The 18,212-nt window shown below is 48.7% G+C and overlaps 1 protein-coding gene across 2 annotated transcripts; it reads right to left on the bottom strand.

Moving 5' to 3' along the window:
- Positions 1 to 3,915: 3,915 nt before the first annotated feature.
- Positions 3,916 to 17,999, bottom strand: LOC143497876 (matrix metalloproteinase-14-like). 2 transcript variants are annotated; one of them, XM_076993491.1, is made up of 10 exons: positions 17,441 to 17,618; positions 8,259 to 8,407; positions 7,997 to 8,119; positions 7,552 to 7,859; positions 7,279 to 7,440; positions 7,028 to 7,167; positions 6,592 to 6,730; positions 6,336 to 6,486; positions 6,025 to 6,140; positions 3,917 to 5,704 (listed from the first exon to the last, which is right to left on the bottom strand). In XM_076993491.1, exons 1-10 carry the CDS (start codon positions 17,531 to 17,533, stop codon positions 5,373 to 5,375), a joined length of 1,713 nt encoding a protein of 570 aa, XP_076849606.1. In that variant the 5' UTR covers positions 17,534 to 17,618; the 3' UTR covers positions 3,917 to 5,372. The 2 variants fall into 2 exon arrangements, with proteins under 2 accessions (XP_076849605.1, XP_076849606.1); XM_076993490.1 differs by having other exon boundaries at positions 3,916 to 5,704; positions 7,028 to 7,440; positions 17,441 to 17,999.
- Between the last annotated feature and the right edge of the window lie 213 nt (positions 18,000 to 18,212).

The raw sequence follows: 18,212 nt of genomic DNA on the forward strand, positions 1-18,212 counted from the left end.
GAAAACACACTCCTGAAAAACTACTCAAAAAGGCTACTCAAACTATACGTTTGTGTTTCCATCTGTGCTATGTAAAAACTACGAGCCAGCTGTTCGCGTGGCACATTGACCGATTCACATTCACGGTTGTGATTTTAATTTGAATGTTGACATGACCTTGGAATTAAGCTTTGGTGAAGTGGCAGTTCCATCCTGTCCTGCTTTGTGGATTTATGACTGGAATGTGCTGCCGAGGCGGGTGCAGTACGACAGTTATCCAGCAGGGTGCAGTCTTTCACCATTCTGGAGCTAAATTCCACACAGCCGCCATTTTACTTTCCTGTCTGCTCTCTGTCTCTGGGACAGAAGTGGAGGGGAGAAAACTACATAAACAACAGGGGCAGCATTCACATGGAATAGACAGCTGGTTACCTCGTAGTCTATTGTATTACATAGACCATCATACAAATTATAAAAATGGAATTTGTTATAAAACATACATTTGTATTTGGAAAAGAATATAGTTCCACCAGTTATCCGATAACATGCCAGTTCCAAGCATAGACTGCACACCACACAAACCTCACAAGGAAACTCACAAGTTGAGACTGGAAGACTTTAACCTGAGACTCTTGACAGACCAATGATGTCAGCCAGGTGCCACGACCTGTGAAAGTACCAATCGCTTTCAGGGTGGGTCAGAGCACAAGGGCAAACGTTCTTACCCCTAACTGATATATAAGTGGAAGGAGAGCACATTGGTTAGAAGAGCGAATGCTTGAAACTGCTGGTTTTTAAATTAGGACAATTAAAAGAAGGTTTTAAGAACTATTAAGAATATTAGCTATTTTAAGAAATATTCTCAGGATTGTAGGCCTATAGGGTTTTATTAGTGATTCTGTAACATTATTTGATGTAGGCTATTTCTGAATGTTTATGTTCTTCGAAGAATGCACTAATGTGAGTATCTGTCAAACTTACTCTTGTCTGAAAAAAATAATTAAGCTGTTGCTATACCAGCAGGATTTGGATCATTTGCAGATTCAGAACTATGTCCCAATTGTCTTTACTCAAGGACTCCCAACTTTTGTAATACAGACAAATAGAATAGAAAAAGACCTTGTTATGGAGCAATATGGGGTTTTGTAGTGTTTACTGGGCTTTACTTCTGAGAACTCTAGACTAATCATAATCACCCAGTAAAGTCATATATCATTGTCTATGCTTTTCTTACCTAATTCTTTCTCTCTGTCTCACACAAAATGCAGTGCAGACACACACTCCCATATGCTCCTGCTGATTTCAGCAGCCTCTCGCCATAATTATGGCTCTAGTCGCTGAATCGTGGAATTCTTTCTCTGTGTTTTTTCTACAGTCTGTTTTACTGGACACGGGATTGGGCCCTGCACTTTGAGTCGGCACTATGGGACTGTTTACTTTTGGACAGTGAAGCTGACACATACAGCAGGAAACCTCTGAACACATTCACATGTACTTAACTCTTAGCAGACCTTTCTCTGCACGCACACGCACGCACGCACGCACACACACACACACACACACACACACACACACACACACACACACACACACACACACACACACACACACACACACAACGTGTTTGCACACCTGCTTCAATGTCTTCAATATCAAAGAAAGGCTGAGCTGACAACTTTATCTTATTTAAAACTATGGTGTAATTACATCCCTAAGCATACAGTTTCTGAATTACTTTTCTATACCACACAAGATTTCGTGATACAGACACATATGGGTTTGAGGATCTGGACGTTTTCCTGTTTCTTGAGAAACATTTGTTCTTCTTGTTCTGCAGTCATATCTCCCTCCCCCCTTCTCTGCATGTTGTTTTGGTCAAAAGCTCAGAACGAGACCCAGATGTTGCTTATTGTGCAGCAGGGAGAGGAGGTGGGGGTGAAAGAGAGTGAGAGAAAGAGCAGAGTCCATTAACACTCGTATTCAAAACGGCAATGACAGGAAACGAGAGAAAACGGGTGGGGAAGAAGAGGCAGAGTAAAAGTGTGTGTGTGTGTGTGTGTGTGTGTGTGTGTGTGTGTGTGTGTGTGTGTGTGTGTGAGAGAGACCCCCAATGTCTCTGATGTGGTTTGGTAAACAGTATTGCTTGTGACACCCCTGTGAGGTATAGAGGGAGGTCTGTGAGTAGGCTAAGGTCACTGTGCTGCGGTGTTTTGGTTTGGACTGGAGGTTCTGATTCAGCAAAGCACATCCTGCTGTATGTGTGTGTGTGTGTGTGTGTGTGTGTGCCAATCCACAGAGGTTACTGGGGCAAACACTCAGTGATGAGGTTCCACACCCATATGCAAAACTCTTAATGTGGACTGACTATAAATGATGAGGAGAGAAGGGGCTCTTTTCAATTGAGGTTCAGTGCTGACTAACACTACCACAGCAGAAAAGATCAGTAACAACAAACACATGTAGAACACAAGATGATCCCACAAAAGCAACACAAGGAACCCCATGGAGCTGAAAGCAGTGCACGACCCCCTGGGACAGTTTGCTCCTTGCAGCGTTCAGGCCACCAGGCTTGTGCCTTCAACCTCATCTCTATTACGCTCACTCATGAGCTCACAGGGTTGTAAACTTTTAGAGAAAATGGCCAAGCATGCTATGAGCTTCACTGTAGCCCAGGTTGATTAAACACACCCACACGTACACACGCTCACACACACACACACACACCCAATCTCAATTGCAAGCAGCTGTCTAGGCCTCATTCTGCTGGCCAGCTGTAGGGATGTGTGTGTGTGCGTGTGTGTGTAGATGTCTTGGTCTATCCCTCCAGACAGGAATGAACCAAAGCCTGAGCTTTGCCACATGGGCACCATCTGTTCTAAGTGCAGGGCAAAGAGGAGATGTGCTAATATCTCCCTGTTCTAAGGGCAGAACAGAGAGGAGATGTACTAATTTCTCCCTGTTCTAGGAGCAGAGCAGAGAGGAGTTGAAACTCTGGATGTGAAGGAACTAAATGGGAAACATAAATCATTGAAATGTTAAAATGTTTATTTCTTAGATTCTTATGCTAACAATAAGAGGCACAAAAAAGGAGCAGTTGATGTAAGTTAATCAGAAAACAGAGAAGTAGAGACAGAGACAGAAGTAAAGTAGATGAACAGATGGTGAGGGAGATGGAGAGAGGGAGAAGAGACAGAGTGGGCGAAAGAAAGAAAGGAGAGGGGAAAAGGGGTAGTGAGAGAGAGAGAAATTCTTAAGGGATAACAGGAATAAGAAAGCATAAACAGATAGAGAAATGTTTGTGGTGAGGGAGGCATGGTTTCAGTTAAAAGCCTTATAAAGAAGAACAACTGTAGAAAGGGGAGAGAAAGAGCAAAAAGGAATGAGAGGGAGAGAGGGAGAGGTGGAAGAGTAGCCAAAAAGGAAATGGCAAAGCAGTTTGGAAAAGTAGTTTAAAGAATCTTGGGGGCAAGAGAGCCTACCATGCATTCTTATTCACTCTTCAAAAGACAGTTCAGTGTAGCTGCATGCCTAACTGTGCAAATCCTGAAAACAGGACACACGCACGCACGCGCGCGCACACACACACACACACACACACACACACACACACACACACACACACACACACACACACACACACACACACACACACACACACACACACACACACACACACACACACACGTGCATCTAGTATGATCCATTAAACACTCCCCATTCCTGACAAGTCACAGACTGTTATGCCTCATTGTTTTGCACAGGAACATGTGAAAATAACGTCACACACACACACTGGCATTTTTACTTCTGCATTAAAACCATGAATCATGAATACTAGAAGGAACCTAGATGAGATGTTAGTAGAAGGAGAAGTTGGAAATAATTACAGGAGGAATTACAAAAGGAAATAATATTTCCACAAAATACTTTATTTTGTTCATTCCCCAAACACAAAAAATGCCTAAATCAAGCAGGAATCATATTCCCTTATATTTACAATATATCATTATAAATATCATTATCATTATCATTGTTAAGACTAATTACACTTTGATGTGGATGTATGTGCATTCAAAAAAATACATAGCACCATTTTTTCTAGAAACAGATTTATTCCATTTCAGATATGCTCCACCCATGACAACAAGACGGTTTCCAGGAAGAAACCATCTGAATACAACAACCCAATCCAATTGAGGTTTTGCCTGAACGCAAGTAAACATCACTTTTGAAAAGAAACTGTGACCTGCCACTGTGGTTACTGCTTGTGTGTCGTGTGTTTGTGCGGGACCTTCTGCATAATCATTTTTATGGCTTTTCTACGTTTCTGAATCACTCACACCAATCAGTTGTGGGATCCTGATGCAAGAACCTGATATTTCTAACATTAAAAATAAAACTGGTTCGTTTTTGAGACCAGTCACAATCTGCCTCTGCCCAGCAGGACTTAAATTGACGAACAAATTAAGGACAAGACAAGACTACATGTGGAGAACAATAATAATAATAACCATAGTTATAACAACAATATCAATCATCAATTAACATTAATAACAATAGTAGATGGTAACAAACACTTTATAACATTAATATCTGGATTTGTACCTGCAAGACAGACTGGCCTCCTAGAGCTGAGCCTCACTCTCTCCCTGAACTCTAACCTTTCACCCTTTCAAATATAGCAGTCCCTACTATTGAAAACACCATACTCTATTTCTTTAAGGCAAAATTCACAGGAGTCAAACATTGTAGCTCAAGTTCATGCATGTCTATGGACAACAGTGGAAAACAGACCCGTGTAGGTCATCTCCCCCAAACGTAGGCGCTGAATTCCTTTGCTGAAGGAATTCTAGGAAAGGACGTTTCCCGGCAAACAACTATGTGGTAATTTAGCACATACTTCTAGGAGTTAAAACCAAAGATGAGATGAAAAATAAAGGAAGCAAAAAAAAAGAAAAAAAAAGCACTCATTCACACAGCAAATGGCTGGAATCGTTTGATTAGGGAGAGAGAGGTTTAAAGAGAGGAGGAAGGAGACACGAGACATTATAAAAGTGCTTCAATTTCATTCACTAAAAACTAAAAAATGTGTTTTTTTTTCAATGGGAGGCTCCCTCCTCTTCTCCATGTCTCTCTCTCGCCGTGAGTCTGTTTATACCGACAGAGGCATACAAGTAACTGCCAAGACAATACGCACTCTTCCCCCTTTTTCAGACGCTTCTCTTCTTCATCCCTCGCTCCCTGCCTCTTCCCGCTTTCTTTGCCTTCACGCGGTTCTGTGAAAAACCCCCAAACGCCATGTCGTCTCCGTCCCATAATGCATGTGTCCCTCTCCGCCAGGCCCGCTCCCCTCTTGCGTCCTGGTCCCTCCTCCCTCCCCCAGCCCTGCATCCCTAGACCTTGTCCAGTAGGGAGCGGTGGCAGTAAAGCAGGCGCCGTGGGGTTCCATAGCGACGGAAGAACAGCAGAGCTCCCAGAGTGACGAGCACGCAAGCCAATAGGAAGAGAGGGACCACAATAGCTACCGCCCCTCCTGGAATGCCACCCGGTGACTCATCCACCTCAATTATGATCACTTCCTTATCATGCCTCTCCTTCTTTGTAGGCTCCTCCCCCTCACAGCCCATCCAGTCCGTCAGGACGGACTTTGGGTAGCCAGACTCCACCTTCATTTGCCGGTTGTCGAACATCCAGTATTTGTTGGCTTTGTAGAAGTTGGTATAGGCTGAGTGAGACAGAAGGGAGACATTTGTAAGATATCCGTGACATGCCTGCTGCACATCACCATAGTCATCAGCAACACAGTAGCGTCTCTACGAAGAAATGTATCTGATCTTCCGAAAAAAAACATTCCACATCGCACACAAAGTAGGATGTACACTGCTGAATCAGAGCTCACTGCCCAACACCCAAAACACCATGAAACCATGACTTAAGGTTAGTCATATCCTGCTCAAGACCACACACACACACACACACACACACACACACACACACACACACACACACACACACACACACACACACACACACACACTCTAGTACCTCCATCGTCGCTCATAATGGATCCTTTGATATTGTCAGGAACTCCTTGCCACATGCTGATAGGTTTAGGGTAGTCTGCCTCAACAGAGCGTGTGTTCTCATTGAAGCGGTAATATCTGCACACAGAATGGAAGCGGGTCAGCAGGGTGATGGGGTGACGTGAGGAGAGGAAGCAGCCGCATGCAGACAGCAGGAAAGAGGAGATGACCAACGTAGAAGAGGAACAAGCCTTAGGGACTAATGACGCAGTGCATCGTGGGCAATGCTGTCACGTCTGTCTCCCAGATGTAACTTCCTCACGACAAACTTACTTGCTTCCTCTGAAGAAGTATGTGTATCCTGTGGGGGTGTAGTAGAGGGCAGAATCGAGCCGGTCTCTGGGAAGGCCCGTGCCCAGCTCCTTAAAGGTTTTAGGGTATCCTGCGTCCATACTGTTCTCACTAAACACCCAGTATTTGTCACCTGCAAAACGTGTGTGAGAGAGAGAGATAGAGAGGGGGGATGAACTCCTCAATATAACGATGACCTGCGGAGCTGTGTGCGGTGTGAGCACAGCTGGCTGCGTACCTTTAAAGAACACAAACTTCCCGTCCGAGCGCTCATAGGCGGCGTTGATGGAGGGGGGCAGACCCTTCCAGAAGTGTCCGATAGGCATGGGGTAACCCTCCTGTGGCTTCCCACCACGCATCCGCCAGAACCACTTCTCCTGCAGGACGGGGAGGGAACAGACAGGACCCTGTGTTACACTGCGAGTGTGTTACATCCTCCCAGCTTGTGGTACAACAACCAGTGAATTAGCTGTTAGCAAATCAGCTGGTTTGTTGGTACAGCAGACTGTCTTACTGCCAGTCAAATCAGTATCTGGCTCTTTGGGTAATTAGCATGTCTCGCTGCCCTAGTAAACCACTAGGGTGCTAGCACTGTTGTAGCTAGGTGAGCAGAATCGGTTGTGTAGTGCGACTGTTCGAGTGACACTGTGGAGACGCTTGGAGACTCTGCTTACCTTAAAGACAAACATCTCTCCCCGCAGGACAGCGATGGTGTCAAAGTGGCCCTCGCAGATGTCAGGGCCGAAGGAGGGGCGGTCCGGCCTGGTGGTGGGGCGTGGGGCCGGGGGTTTGGGCACCTCTCCTGCCCGAACACCTACAGGCGGGGAGAGAACGCTGAACCTTATGGACAATACTGTATTGGCTTTATCTAAAATCTTTCCCAAAGGACCTTTTATGATATGCAACATAATGCCAGCAGACCAACCGTAAATCTGCTGGATGCCCCGTCTGTCGTCATCGGGCAGCACGAAGTTCTCCGTGTCCATCCACTGGTAGAAGGGTGCCATGATGGCGGAGGGGTCCCCTGAGTGCTCCAGACCCAGGGCGTGGCCCAGCTCATGCACCGTCACCAGGAACACGTCATTGCCTGGGGCGGGGCAGGGTGAAAAAGGCGGGAAAAGACCAGTACAGGTCAGTACAGGAGAATACAGAAGACCACTACTGTTCTCACACTGCCCTCCTCAATACACTCCCTTACCTCCTTGGTCGACGTTGCCAGTCGTCCACGGCTCGGCCGCATCAAAGTGCGTATCGCCCCCTATCCCGGGCCCGGGGAAGTAGGCGTGGGCCAAGAAGCCCCCCTCGCCGTCGAAAGGCGTGCTGTCGCCGTGGAAACCCTCAGCGAAGAAGAGCATGATGTCAGCGAACTTGTCCGGCTTGTCTTTGATGTGGCTGTACTGGAGCTCGCGGAAGGTCAACGGGGTCACCGACTCCCACACCTTGAAGGCCTTCCGAATGGCCTTATGGGTGGCCACCTCTCCCACTTTAGAAGAGTAGTTCTGGATGCTGAGAAACAAGAACCACACAGCGCTCATGTACATACGCATAATTATGTGCATAATCCGTGTATCTTCTAAACATAATTATTAAAATATATTAATATGATCAGTTTCACACTGGCGTTTCCTGCATGGCGTTCTCACCTGAAGGTGATGTCTCTTTTCTCCCATTTCAGGCCCTGCGCAACGTAACGTCTCCTCCTCAGGTGACTCTTCATTTCACTTCCGAACTTATCCGGAACGCCGCAGCGTGGCCTCTGCATCGCCCTGGCAACAGAACCAACACATTTGGACACTTCAGTCATCATCAGTCAGCAGCCTGCTCATTGACCCCCCCCCCTCAGTAATTAAGCACAGGAGTGTCCTGTTGTGTGATTGGCTGGATTGGGCATAAGGGCGCACTCACTTGAGTGTGCCAGGGTCCAGGGTTCCTGTGACAGTGAGACCATAGAACCTCTGCATGGCAGAGACAGCACTGGTGATGGATTTAGGTGACCGGATTGCTTGTGCCCGCACGTCTCCGGGAGGAAGATACCCATACTGCTGTAGCCACACCTGAGAGAGAGATAGAGAGAGAGAGATTGACAGAGAGAGAGAGAGAGAGAGAGAGAGAGAGAGAGATTGAGAGAGAGAGTGAGACGGACAAAGACAGATGATGAAACCCAAATATGACCTCATTTAATTATAGTCATCAAGTATAATTAACTCACAACCTGCTGTTTTCTCTTGGTTGTTTCTATACCAGTCATTTGATTACAGCAACATTTCAACCTGATATAACGTCTAAAATAGAGGACAAAAAATCTTCTAAACAGCCGGGAATAACGTACGTCTGCATGGTCAGGATTGTGTACTGAGTCAGAGGAGTTTCCCTTGTGTAACGCTCAAAGCTCTGTAAATGATTCAAATTCAAAGACGGCCAAATAAAAACTTGCTGGAATAAATTAACATAAGTAATAGTGTTATAAATTGGTAAGTAATACCAGGTGTGTGTCTCCTTAAGACCCTGGATGAACCTAAGTGTGTGTGTGTGTGTGTGCACATGTGTGAGCCTATGTGTGTGGGCCTTCACTGAACTCAAAGGTGTGTTGGAGCTCAGTCTTGTTGAAAGTATTTTGGGCCAACTGTGTGACTGAAACAGGAAGTGTTGGTAGTGTCTTACAAAAATAAACCTTCATGACAGAGAGAAGAGATCCACAGAGAAAACATACAGAATAAAACACATGAACCTTGCTATAATTATAACTTGACGACAGTAGTCATGGCCACAGCTTCAAAGCATCACATCCTCATAAATGTCCTTTATTTTTGTGAGAATTTACACCCGGCTTTGAAGATGTAACTAAGATAAAAGTTAAATAAAAACTCAAATACACCCGCATACTAGCAGTCTCTTTCTCTCTCTCTCTCTTTCACACACACACACACACACACACACACACACACACACACACACACACACACACACACACACACACACACACACACACACACACACACCCTTCTGCCATTACACCTATGACCATGAAGTCTGAGGGAGTGCTGTAATCTAACTGGGGTATATTCCCCACTGGTTGTGGGCTATTTTACTATTGTCCTCTTTGCACCAACCTGCAAATCGTTTAGCAACATGTGTCACCAAGAAATGCAGAGAAACATTAACAAACAGCAGGCCTGGATTCTACAGAGAAACACCCTAAATATTCTGAACTACCAAAGGACCTGATTCAGCTGAAAACCCAGAGACCCAAACCCACAGCTATGGGGCAAAACAATACCAATTAATCTCTTCTCGGACCATATCAGTGTCAAGAAAAAAAAAACACAATATCCTCATTTCCGCCTCCGAAGCATAAAGCCTTATAATAGAATTTCCATTAAGAGGCGGATGTGTGACTCTAGGACTTGGTGAGTGCAGGGACTAAGGGTTATGGTTCAGACAGCCTCTGTCTCCACTCTGACCACAGACTCAGTTAAAGAAATTACAAAGGATTCTTCAGTAATGGTTCAGCCCCTAGACCTCACAAGCGCTCTTTCTCTCTGTCCCTCTCTCCGTCTCCCGTTCTACGCAGCGTTCCCTCCATCTCCGCCCTGTTTTCACAAGCCTGAGGCTGTAGCGTTTACTGCAAAGGACTCCAGCACTCCTGGCTGTCCACGGGACAGGGATGTTTATGGGACACACTTATACACGGGAGTGGTGGGTGTCCAGACAAACATATACTGACCTCTGCCCCTGAACAGAGTGGGATGTGAGGGGCGGGAGGTAGGCTGTGTGTGGGAGGTGTGGGGCAGGAGGTGAGGGTTGGGGAGGTAGGCTGTAAGCAGGCGGCAGGTTTCTGGGAGCTCAAGACAACTACCATGAGCTCGGCCATTACTGATTCTGAAAAATCAGTTTCTGAAGAACAGAACTTTCAGTAATCCATCCATGGCATTATGTTAAACGTAAATCCCTGATAAATAAAGTGCTGTGAATGGGTAAAGCTTCCCCCTATCTCCCATCTTAAGGCATTCCCCTCTCTCTTTGTCTTTCCTTTGTTCTTTCTTTCAGTCCCTCTCTCCTTTCCCCTCCGTCTTTATCTTCGTCTTGCAGAGTTGTTCTCTGTCTCTCTTTCTGTTCTATCCCACTTTCCCAATACGTCTGAGGACCCTTTCTGCCTCACTCAAGCCCCAGGTCTTTTCTCGCTGCTGCCACATATCCCATCATGCACCAGGCCTCTGGAACTCCCAGCGGTGAGTGTCAAAGGTTCTATTTAGAACCCCTCCTCTGCTCCTCTGGCTGGGGGAGAAGGGATCACTGTGTGAGTCCTGCACAGACAGGTAGCCTTTATTGAGTCCCCTGCACCTCAGGCAGTCTGAGAAACCTTCATGTACTGCTCAGACTTGGTGTTGCCTTTAAGTACTGCACTCAGATCAGTGTAAGAGCGCCGATGGAGATATTGCCTTTCATCTCCAAAGGACTCAGTGAAAACCATCTCACAAGCAGAGCAGCAGAATGAATCAGCCCCGTGAAACAGTCCAGATGTGTTCTTCCTTCAGTTACTATGCAGCCCAATCAATTAACTGTTTGATAATTACAAAAATAGAGCACGGCTGGCTCTAATTGAAAAGGAAAAATTACAGAAGAAGCTCCCTTGCCACTAAACATAACCATATGCTATGACCTCACTTACAGAAGTGACAGCATGGTAAACATTCATGGCTGTGGAGGCGCAAATGACATCAGCACCTCCAGCATCTGCAAATTTATATTAAACGTGTTAAACCTACTGTAGGTGCACTGCCATAAACAGAGTTACATTTACCACTACTCAGAAATTGTAGCGTTTACCTCATGCTGTTGTTCCCCTAATGAATCAGTGTTTTATAGGAAATAAACAGGCACGTATCTTCCCAGAACCGTTTTTGAGAAGAAGAAATTGCACATCTCTGCAGTTTGCACCCTTTTTGGAGTTGTCTTCTTTGTCATGCCCTCTGACCGCATGACACAGAAATGGGAGCCAGTGCAACGGTTTTGCGTTTAATAGAGCAAACTGACAGTGGATCCTCTGACCGCCGTAAAAGTTTCCAGTCCAAAAAGGATCCTGTGGATTTTCAAAGCTCGTCAGCTTTTTTTCTTTAGGAATGCAAGTATGCAGAGAGGGGGACTGAGAGGGAGATAGAAGAAGATAGAGAAGGAAAGAGAGATAAAGAAAGAAAGAATGAGAGACGGAGAGAGCAGAAACAGATGCAGAAAAGAAGAACAAAGGCTTAAAATGATGGAAGTCGAAGCACAAGGTAGAGACCGGCTGGGAGAGGGGTGGAGGTAGAGAGAGGGGTGGAGGTAGAGAGAGGGGTGGAGGTAGAGAGAGGGGTGGAGGTAGGGATGGGGGTGGAGGTAGGGAGAGGGGTGGAGGTAGAGAGAGGGGTGGAGGTAGAGAGAGGGGTGGAGGTAGGGAGAGGGGTGGAGGTAGAGAGAGGGGTGGAGGTAGGGAGAGGGGTGGAGGTAGGGAGAGGGGTGGAGGTAGAGAGAGGGGTGGAGGTAGAGAGAGGGGTGGAGGTAGGGATGGGGGTGGAGGTAGAGATGGGGGTGGAGGTAGGGAGAGGGGTGGAGGTAGGGAGAGGGGTGGAGGTAGGGAGAGGGGTGGAGGTAGAGAGAGGGGTGGAGGTAGGGATGGGGGTGGAGGTAGGGATGGGGGTGGAGGTAGAGATGGGGGTGGAGGTAGGGAGAGGGGTGGAGGTAGAGAGAGGGGTGGAGGTAGAGAGAGGGGTGGAGGTAGGGATGGGGTGGAGGTAGAGATGGGGTGGAGGTAGAGAGAGGGGTGGAGGTAGGGAGAGGGGTGGAGGTAGAGAGAGGGGTGGAGGTAGGAAGAGGGGTGGAGGTAGAGAGAGGGGTGGAGGTAGGGATGGGGGTGGAGGTAGGGAGAGGGGTGGAGGTAGAGAGAGGGGTGGAGGTAGAGAGAGGGGTGGAGGTAGGGAGAGGGGTGGAGGTAGAGAGAGGGGTGGAGGTAGGAAGAGGGGTGGAGGTAGGGAGAGGGGTGGAGGTAGAGAGAGGGGTGGAGGTAGAGAGAGGGGTGGAGGTAGGGATGGGGGTGGAGGTAGGGAGAGGGGTGGAGGTAGGGAGAGGGGTGGAGGTAGGGAGAGGGGTGGAGGTAGAGAGAGGGGTGGAGGTAGGGATGGGGGTGGAGGTAGAGATGGGGGTGGAGGTAGAGAGAGGGGTGGAGGTAGGGAGAGGGGTGGAGGTAGAGAGAGGGGTGGAGGTAGGAAGAGGGGTGGAGGTAGAGAGAGGGGTGGAGGTAGGGATGGGGGTGGAGGTAGGGAGAGGGGTGGAGGTAGAGAGAGGGGTGGAGGTAGAGAGAGGGGTGGAGGTAGGGAGAGGGGTGGAGGTAGGGAGAGGGGTGGAGGTAGAGAGAGGGGTGGAGGTAGGGATGGGGGTGGAGGTAGGGATGGGGGTGGAGGTAGAGATGGGGGTGGAGGTAGGGAGAGGGGTGGAGGTAGAGAGAGGGGTGGAGGTAGAGAGAGGGGTGGAGGTAGGGATGGGGGTGGAGGTAGAGATGGGGGTGGAGGTAGAGAGAGGGGTGGAGGTAGGGAGAGGGGTGGAGGTAGAGAGAGGGGTGGAGGTAGGGAGAGGGGTGGAGGTAGGGATGGGGGTGGAGGTAGAGATGGGGGTGGAGGTAGAGAGAGGGGTGGAGGTAGGGAGAGGGGTGGAGGTAGAGAGAGGGGTGGAGGTAGGAAGAGGGGTGGAGGTAGAGAGAGGGGTGGAGGTAGGGATGGGGGTGGAGGTAGGGAGAGGGGTGGAGGTAGAGAGAGGGGTGGAGGTAGAGAGAGGGGTGGAGGTAGAGAGAGGGGTGGAGGTAGGAAGAGGGGTGGAGGTAGGGAGAGGGGTGGAGGTAGAGAGAGGGGTGGAGGTAGAGAGAGGGGTGGAGGTAGGGATGGGGGTGGAGGTAGAGATGGGGGTGGAGGTAGGGAGAGGGGTGGAGGTAGGGAGAGGGGTGGAGGTAGAGAGAGGGGTGGAGGTAGGGATGGGGGTGGAGGTAGGGATGGGGGTGGAGGTAGAGATGGGGGTGGAGGTAGGGAGAGGGGTGGAGGTAGAGAGAGGGGTGGAGGTAGAGAGAGGGGTGGAGGTAGGGATGGGGTGGAGGTAGAGATGGGGTGGAGGTAGAGAGAGGGGTGGAGGTAGGGAGAGGGGTGGAGGTAGAGAGAGGGGTGGAGGTAGGGAGAGGGGTGGAGGTAGGGATGGGGGTGGAGGTAGAGATGGGGGTGGAGGTAGAGAGAGGGGTGGAGGTAGGGAGAGGGGTGGAGGTAGAGAGAGGGGTGGAGGTAGGAAGAGGGGTGGAGGTAGGGAGAGGGGTGGAGGTAGGGAGAGGGGTGGAGGTAGGAAGAGGGGTGGAGGTAGGAAGAGGGGTGGAGGTAGGGATGGGGTGGAGGTAGGGAGAGGGGTGGAGGTAGGTAGAGGGGTGGAGGTAGGGAGAGGGGTGGAGGTAGGGAGAGGGGTGGAGGTAGAGAGAGGGGTGGAGGTAGGGATGAGGTGGAGGTAGGGAGAGGGGTGGAGGTAGGGAGAGGGGTGGAGGTAGGGATGGGGTGGAGGTAGGGAGAGGGGTGGAGGTAGGGAGAGGGGTGGAGGTAGGGAGAGGGGTGGAGGTAGAGAGAGGGGTGGAGGTAGAGAGAGGGGTGGAGGTAGGGAGAGGGGTGGAGGTAGGGAGAGGGGTGGAGGTAGAGAGAGGGGTGGAGGTAGGGAGAGGGGTGGAGGTAGAGAGAGGGGTGGAGGTAGGGAGAGGGGTGGAGGTAGGGATGGGGTGGAGGTAGGGAGAGGGGTGGAGGTAGGAAGAGGGGTGGAGGTAGGAAGAGGGGTGGAGGTAGGGATGGGGGTGGAGGTAGGGAGAGGGGTGGAGGTAGGGATGAGGTGGAGGTAGGGATGGGGGTGGAGGTAGGAAGAGGGGTGGAGGTAGGGATGGGGTGGAGGTAGGAAGAGGGGTGGAGGTAGGGATGGGGTGGAGGTAGAGAGAGGGGTGGAGGTAGGAAGAGGGGTGGAGGTAGGGATGGGGTGGAGGTAGGAAGAGGGGTGGAGGTAGGGAGAGGGGTGGAGGTAGGGAGAGGGGTGGAGGTAGGGATGGGGGTGGAGGTAGGGAGAGGGGTGGAGGTAGGGAGAGGAGTGGAGGTAGAGAGAGGGGTGGAGGTAGGGAGAGGAGTGGAGGTAGAGAGAGGGGTGGAGGTAGAGAGAGGGGTGGAGGTAGGGAGAGGGGTGGAGGTAGGGATGGGGGTGGAGGTAGGGAGAGGGGTGGAGGTAGGGAGAGGAGTGGAGGTAGGGAGAGGGGTGGAGGTAGGGATGAGGTGGAGGTAGGAAGAGGGGTGGAGGTAGGGATGGGGTGGAGGTAGAGAGAGGGGTGGAGGTAGGAAGAGGGGTGGAGGTAGGGAGAGGAGTGGAGGTAGGGAGAGGGGTGGAGGTAGGGATGGGGTGGAGGTAGAGAGAGGGGTGGAGGTAGGAAGAGGGGTGGAGGTAGGGAGAGGAGTGGAGGTAGGGAGAGGGGTGGAGGTAGGGATGAGGTGGAGGTAGGAAGAGGGGTGGAGGTAGGGATGGGGGTGGAGGTAGGGAGAGGGGTGGAGGTAGGAAGAGGGGTGGAGGTAGGGAGAGGGGTGGAGGTAGGGAGAGGAGTGGAGGTAGAGAGAGGGGTGGAGGTAGGGATGGGGTGGAGGTAGAGAGAGGGGTGGAGGTAGGGAGAGGGGTGGAGGTAGGGAGAGGAGTGGAGGTAGAGAGAGGGGTGGAGGTAGGGAGAGCCTTGCACCAGAGCTTGAGCGAGACAGACTGACTCAGTTGTTCCAACGAGATTTGTGCCAGCGGAAAAAACAGGGAATTGTGGTCATCAGCGCCGGAGTCTCAGTCTCGCACAGCCTCTGTGCGCAGTTCCTAAGATCACTGACCTATTTAACTTCACACTCACCTGAAACCCACCAACGACAAACACAATGGGTTTGTTAGGGTGCAGTATCTGAACCCTGCCGGGGTTTGTTAGGGTGCAGTATCTGAACCCTGTCTGGGTTTGTTAGGGTGTAGTATGTTTATATAAACAGTGAATGAAGAGTAATACACACGCATGAGTCAAGGCAAACGTCCCAGATCACAACCATGAACAATGTTAAACTGTCCTGCCAGCCTATCAGGATAGAGGGGTCTGCAAATCTGAGATGGTATTCTCTGTTTGAGCCTATAGTCATGCTCACACACACACACACACATGCAGATTCTGCAGTAAGAGCAAAGCTGGTGAGCTCTTACAACATCTGTAATATTACTTGGGATGAATACATCATCATTCTGTGGGCTGCAAGCAGTGGAGGAGGTTGAGAAAGAGAGAGGGGAGAGAGAGGGGAGAGAGAGAAAGAGAGAGAGAGAAAGAGAGAGAGAGAAAGGGAGGGATTAGAGAATCATCCAGCAGTTTTCCATAAGGTCTATGACTTTTCTTTCCTTACAAATTTTCAACAACAGCACCTGTAACAACAACATCAGGTTTATACTGTTGCATCATGGGATAGCTATAAGGGTTTAAAGGGTTCTACACCAGTCAGTAGATGGAGACAGAGAGGGAGACTGCACAAACAGATGAAGATTTTTTATTTTATAAAAGACTGGACCTAAAGGCATCATGCAGATTCAATGAATAAAGCACATTAATCAGGAAAAGCACATTGTTTAGGGTACTTCCTTAGGGATGCTGCTTAGGGCACTTCTTTAGGGATACTGCTTAGGGCACTTCCTTAGGGATGCTGCTTAGGGCACTTCCTTAGGGATGGTGCTTAGGGCACTTCCGTAGGGATGTTGCTTAGGGCACTTCCTTAGGGATGCAGCTTAGGGGACTTGCTTAGAGACGCTGCTTAGGGCACTTCTTTAGGGATACTGTTTAGGGCACTTAGGGATGCTACTTAGTGCACTTCTTTAGGACTACTGCTTAGGGCAATTCCTTTTACATAATTTAGCACGTGAAACAGAAAGACTGGTAGGCTACTCACTAATACACCAGGTAGACTCGAAGTGCACTCGGAGCAAACAGAGAAGTGTTAGCACAATCTGCACTAACGCTTGTTTAGCTCATGCTCCTTTAACCATGTCCATGTTTCGAGAGACATGCACACGTCCTTTTCCATCTGGGATTTGACCTCGCCTGTGACCTTTTTCACTTGAGTCACGTGACTCGTCTGTGCTGAATTCTCCGCCGGCAGCCAGCCTTGGCCGCATCTCACAGCATTTCAGAAATGCAAAGGACAGGAGGAGGAGTGTGATGATGAAGGTGAGATAAACGCAGTGCACTCCTGCAGACGGGCTGATCACACAGAGATGAATTCTTGGACACACCTCCAGATTTTAATTAGGTGTGCAAAAAGTTATTTCTTTCTGGGTTTTTTTTCTAGCTTGCAAACCACTGTACATCCAGACAGTCTGCATCTCTCTGGCAGACATCAGTGGGTTGATCACAGGTTGTGTGTAACCCACAGAGATGAGGTCAACTTGAGACGTTTTATTATTCTCAGGGATGGACTCCCTGACACAGACTAGTCCTGGACTACAAAGGATTTTTATAAGTAATCCCCCCTCCCCAGTACGTGTAACTCACTCCAGGCCTAAACTCCCACTCTGAGAATGGCCAGTAATATTCAGTCAAGTGAACAAAGGGAAAATCAATAACATTTGAAAGAGGGTACATGACATTAATAGACTTTTTCCATTCTCAATACCAGGATACTTAGATGTTTAGAATTACTTATTTTCAGTTATGTGATATTTACATATAACTAAGAATAGTGAAACCAAGAATACACAATAGGGACATAATATTATACTGAGATTATAGTGCTACATGTTACATATGTGATATGCCTTGGAGTATTAAAACACACTGATAATCTGACTTGGATTAATAGTGAATTGCATTATTTCTATCAAAACGTTAGAAAATTCTGTGACTTTTTACTAAAACACCCATAAATCACACGTCAGTAACATCTTTATCAGTCTGTAATTGTACTCGTCTGTAATTGTAGTGTTGATACACACATACACGACACTAGTGAGGTGTGTTGGTCGTGATTGTCCGCAGATGCATGCGAGTGAGAACTGACCTCCGGTCTGACTGTCTTCTCGCTTCCACTCCGAGCCACGAGGACACTGGCCAGTGCCAGCAGCAGTAGTGAAGGTAACGACTCAACCTGCATTATCAGTCCTAAAAGCGCGATACGGCCGAGCCAACCCTCAAAAAATTCAACAAACAGAAAAACTCGATGGCCTTTCCTAAGGTAACGTTACCTCCCGACTTTCGTTTGGTACAGTTTCTTAAATCAAATCATTCCAAAACGTGGGGGGAAAGTCCTGAAAACCCTTTGCTTGTCCTAAACCGAACATCAACCATGTAAATAAAAAAATCCTATGAAGGCTTTAATAGTCACCACACGTGAACGCCTTTTGAGATGTAATAAAAGGCCTTTAGAAAAGTAATATCTCAATGCGAAAACACGCCATTAAACTGCAGTTCTATATGTTGTCGTGTCTCATCTTGTCTGAACGTCTCTCTCTGTCCCGACCCGCGAGCGCTCCTCCGAAGTTGCAGACGTGGTCGCGCGCGTCGTCTCGTGCGCTGTCCTTCATAACAGTGTAGCAGGCAAGAAAGAAGTTAAAAAAGTTTCTCCCTCCCCCTGTGGAAAGCATCAGGGATCTCACAGTGGGAGTTCAGAAGTGATATTACACAGTGGATACTTCTGAAAGCTCATCCTAAACATCGGATTTTAAAATTCTTCAGTGCTTCATCAGACCTGAGTTTATACATTATAACTTGTATAACTTTAGTGTTATACAAAACGCTACAATAAATAGACAAAAGTTAACCTATACTACTAC

This window comes from Brachyhypopomus gauderio, unplaced genomic scaffold (assembly GCF_052324685.1).
Source record: "Brachyhypopomus gauderio isolate BG-103 unplaced genomic scaffold, BGAUD_0.2 sc114, whole genome shotgun sequence".
NCBI classification, from domain to species: Eukaryota; Metazoa; Chordata; class Actinopteri; order Gymnotiformes; family Hypopomidae; genus Brachyhypopomus; species Brachyhypopomus gauderio.

Excerpts from the sequence above, each read along its gene's own strand:
- LOC143497876 (XM_076993490.1), bottom strand. The coding sequence starts at position 17,533 with ATGCAGGTTGAGTCGTTACCTTCACTACTGCTGCTGGCACTGGCCAGT. Across the intron at positions 7,860-7,996 it reads AAAAGAGACATCACCTTCAG|CATCCAGAACTACTCTTCTA; the intron begins GTGAGAACGCCA and ends CTTGTTTCTCAG. Across the intron at positions 6,487-6,591 it reads GAAGTTTGTGTTCTTTAAAG|GTGACAAATACTGGGTGTTT; the intron begins GTACGCAGCCAG and ends CACGTTTTGCAG.